This window comes from Cibotium barometz, chromosome 17 (assembly GCF_041138505.1).
Source record: "Cibotium barometz isolate CiBa-2024 chromosome 17, ASM4113850v1, whole genome shotgun sequence".
NCBI classification, from domain to species: Eukaryota; Viridiplantae; Streptophyta; class Polypodiopsida; order Cyatheales; family Cibotiaceae; genus Cibotium; species Cibotium barometz.
Window position 1 is genome coordinate 54,686,214 of NC_141062.1, and position 4,001 is coordinate 54,690,214.

At 49.7% G+C, this 4,001-nt stretch overlaps 1 protein-coding gene across 1 annotated transcript; it reads left to right on the forward strand.

Moving 5' to 3' along the window:
* Window positions 1–897: 897 nt before the first annotated feature.
* LOC147630183 (uncharacterized) lies at window positions 898–2,296 on the forward strand. The gene is made up of 3 exons (XM_086811033.1): window positions 898–1,283; window positions 1,565–2,021; window positions 2,144–2,296. Exons 1-3 carry the CDS (start codon window positions 898–900, stop codon window positions 2,294–2,296), a joined length of 996 nt encoding a protein of 331 aa, XP_086667159.1.
* Window positions 2,297–4,001: the final 1,705 nt, after the last annotated feature.

The following is a 4,001-nucleotide window of genomic DNA, read 5'->3' on the forward strand; positions in this document are numbered from 1 at the left end:
TGGGACGAGCTTGTTCCCCAAGTTTTGGATCAAGAAGATCGCAATGATTCTGTGCGCCAGGGAGGATTACAAGGAAGGGCGGCATCCGTTACCACTGAGGCTCTCTCGGTCCAGCCTTCTCGACCACCTCAGCGACCTCGATCCGGACCCGGTAATCAATGCTCCAACGCTCCTCGACAGGCTGTTCCTCGAGCGACTCCACCTCCAGCCTTAGTCTCTCCTCCATCCCAGACTCAAGCTGAGCGTGATGCTTTGCGGGCGCAACGGTATTACAATAATTGCGGACAGAAAGGCCATTATTGGAGGAAGTGTCCGCAGAGGCGTAGCAATGTTTCGGGAGCGTCTTCTTCCAACATCGCTACTCCGGTTACTCCACAGAGCTCATCTCCGGCATTTCTTGGAGAGGTTACATGTCTTAAGACAGATGCTACTCTGGAGACTCTTGCTCTTTCCCAGCGAGAGTGGATTATTGACAGTGGTGCTGCGTTGCATATGACTCCATCCCATCATGACCTAAAGGATTTCAGGGCCAAGAATGGAGACATCAATTTTGGCGACAAGTCAGCGGTCCCTATACTCGGTGAGGGGACCATGGATCTCATTCCCGATAGGAGAGGAGGTGTTCACTCCTCTCGTGTTATCTATTGCCCTCAGCTTGGTTACCACCTCCTCTCCGTATCAGAGATTTGCAAGCTCGGCAAGCAGGTATTGTTTGATGAAACTTTTGTTTCTATCCGGGATAAGATTTCCGGTGAGGAAGTCAGAGGGGGCTTCCCATCCAATGGGTTGTACAAGCTCCACGCTCTCACTTCTACCGTAGGGAATGCGGGTGACCTGTGGCACTATCGGTTTGGTCACTTGCATGGTGATGCTCTTCGTTAGGCTTTCACTCAGCAGATGGTGGGTGGTCTCCCCGATGTGAAGCCTCCCGAAGGTCAGTGTGTTCCTTGCATCAGGGGGAAGCAGCATAGGGAAGCCTTTCCCAGGAAGGCTTCCAGACGAGCTACTACTTCTTTGGAGTTGGTCCATACGGACTTATGTGGTCCGATGTCAGTGAATTCTCTTGGTGGCTCTAAGTATTTCATGCTGATTGTTGATGATTACAGCAGGTTCATGTGGGTTTACTTCCTCACTCGTAAATCAGACATGTTGGGTACTTTCATTTCTTGGCGTATTTCCGCAGAGAAAGAGTCCAAAAATGTTCTGAAGGCGGTTCGAAGTGATCATGGTTCAGAATTTACTTCGCATGGTTTTGTTGATTTTTGCGCAGAGTTTGGTATCCGGTGAGAGCTTGCCAATGTTGGCACTCCGTCCGAGAATGGTGTTGTCGAGCGGAAGAACCGGACAGTGGTGGAGATGGCTCACACGATGCTTGAGCATCGGAGTTTGCCTCGTTTTCTTTGGGCCGAGGCGGTTGCGTGCGCCGTCCACATCCTCAATCGTGCTCGTACTTCCGTAGTTCCTCACCAGACTCGTATCAGGTGTACTTCTCTCGAAAACCATTAGTTGCTCATCTGCGCATCTTTGGCTGTGATGCTTATGCATTTGTTCCAAAGAAAAATAGATCCAAGTTTGATGCGAAGTCTCAAAAGTTCCTTCTGGTGGGGTATAATTCTATTTCTGCTTCCTATCGACGACGACTGTATGATCCAGTGAATCGTCGTGTGGAGCAGAGCCGTGATGTGATTTTCGACGAGTCCTCTGTTTTAGAGGTAGTTTCCCGTTCGCCCTCAGAGGAGGCTTCTCCTCTTGTTTCTCCGGAGCTTACTTCTCTGGATGTTCCTCTTGCGGATCTCAACACTTCAGCCATCCCTTCCGATGGCATTCTTCTTCCTGATCTTCCTCAGATTCCCTCTCCCTCGACGCCTTCGACATCCGAGCGTCTTGTTTCTGCTCCGGATACCTCGACATTGTTACCTCTCGAGGAAGCTGTCATTGAGGATGATAAAGTTCAAGAGGACTCAGTGGATTCGGAGCTTGAGCGGTTACCGAAGTGGCTCATCCAGACACTGAAGGATTCCGTTTGTCACTGACCGTGCATCTTGGAACGAGTCCGACCCTCGCACTCGTTCCCGTACTCAGTCTGCCAGTCTGTTGTTGCAGACCAATTAATGCTCTTTTGACCTCCATTTTGGCATCTCAGGAACCTGTCACTATTCACGACGCTCTTTCACTTCCCAAGTGGAAGGCAGCCATGGAAGCAGAGATTCTATCCATCGAGAGGAATGCCACTTGGGAGCTTGTTCCTCATCCTCCGCGGCCGGCGGAAGATCATCGGCACGAGGTGGGTCTATAAGACCAAGTATCGCTCGGATGGTTCTTTGGATAAGCACAAGGCTAGACTTGTGGCTCGCGGATTTACCTAGAAGGAAGGAATCGACTACGATGAGACTTTTGCTCCCACAGCCCGCATGACGTCAATTCGGATTGTTCTCGCTCTTGCCGCTCATGAGTGGTGGTCCGTTTTCCAGATGGATGTCAAGTCTGCTTTCCTTAATGGCGATTTGAAGGAGGAGGTGTATGTCGCTCAACCTCCCGGTTTTGAGGTTCCTGGTAAAGAAGCATATGTGTACAGGTTGTTCAAGGCTCTTTACGGACTCAAGCAAGCTCCCCGCGCTTGGAATGAGAAGATGGACCTCTATCTCAAGGAGTTGCGCTTCCAACGCTCGCTTGCGGATTACAACCTCTATTTTCTTCGAGAACAGGATCGTGTTTGTATTCTGGTTCTCTATGTTGATGATTTAATCATCACCGAAAATGATTCTCAATTGGTGGAAAAGGTGAAGGCGTCTTTATGTAAGCGGTTTGAGATGACTGACCTCGGCATTCTTCACTTCTTTCTTGGTCTGGAGATTCAGCAGTCATTAGGTGGTATGTTTGTTTCCCAACAGTGGTATGTCAAAGAGCTGTTGGACCGTTTTCTTATGAAAGATGCCCGACCAATCTCTTCTTCGATGGATGCAAATGCGAAGTTGTCTACTCAGGACACTTTCGGTTTTGCGGATGCCAGTTTGTATCAACAGCTTGTTGGTTCTCTCATTTGGCTCCTCAATACGAGGCCCGATTTAAGTTTTGTTGTGGGCATCCTCAGTTCGTTTATGCAGTCGCCTCGCCAGTCTCACTGGAGGCAAGCTCTGCGAGTTCTCCGATATCTTAAGGATACCTCTACTCTTGGTATGTGGTATGCAGCAGGTAATCCAGGTTCTTCAGTCACCTTGTATGGCTGGTGTGACTCCAATTGGGGAGGTGATTCCGACACCAGACGCTCTACCACAGGTTATGCATTCTCCATCGGATCCGGAGTTGTTTCTTGGATTAGTAAGAAGCAGCCGACTGTCGCTCTTTCCTCCATGGAAGCTGAGTATCGTGCTGCCTGTTCTGCTACTTGTGAAGTCATTTGGTTGCAGCGTTTCTTGGAGGAGTTAGGCTATCCCCAACACACGACTGTTCTCTCCATCGACAATCAGAGTTGCATAGCGATTGCTCGGAATCCAGTCTTTCATGCCCGCACTAAGCACATCGAGATCTAGTATCATTTTGTTCATGAGAGGGTGTTGGATGGTACGATTGATCTTCGGTACTGTCCTACGGCATCGAATCCTGCAGATTTATTGACGAAGCCTCTTCCTCAGATGCTTCTCACTTCTCACTCCAGCTCCCTTGGGTTGTTTCCAGATCCCGGAGCTGAGAGGGGGTGTTAGCGGATGTTTGTTCCGGATGTTGTTCCCGGATGTTCCCACTTACGTAATTCCACTCCGAAATTACATAGTCTATCCGCCGACGATCATCTTCGGTATCTCCCGTAGTCACTGGGAGCGAGAGGAGGAGTTTTCTACTTCGGCTTTGCGTGTTCCGGAAATCCATTCCGAAGTCACGTATTTCCATTCCCGTGGGTTCTAGGAGTGAGTGACGGTTGTTTTGTGGCTGTGCCCGGCCTCGTGAGGTTGTCTGCCTGTTTTTGTGCCCAGTTGAGGCCTGTAGTATGCACTCGAGTAGTTATG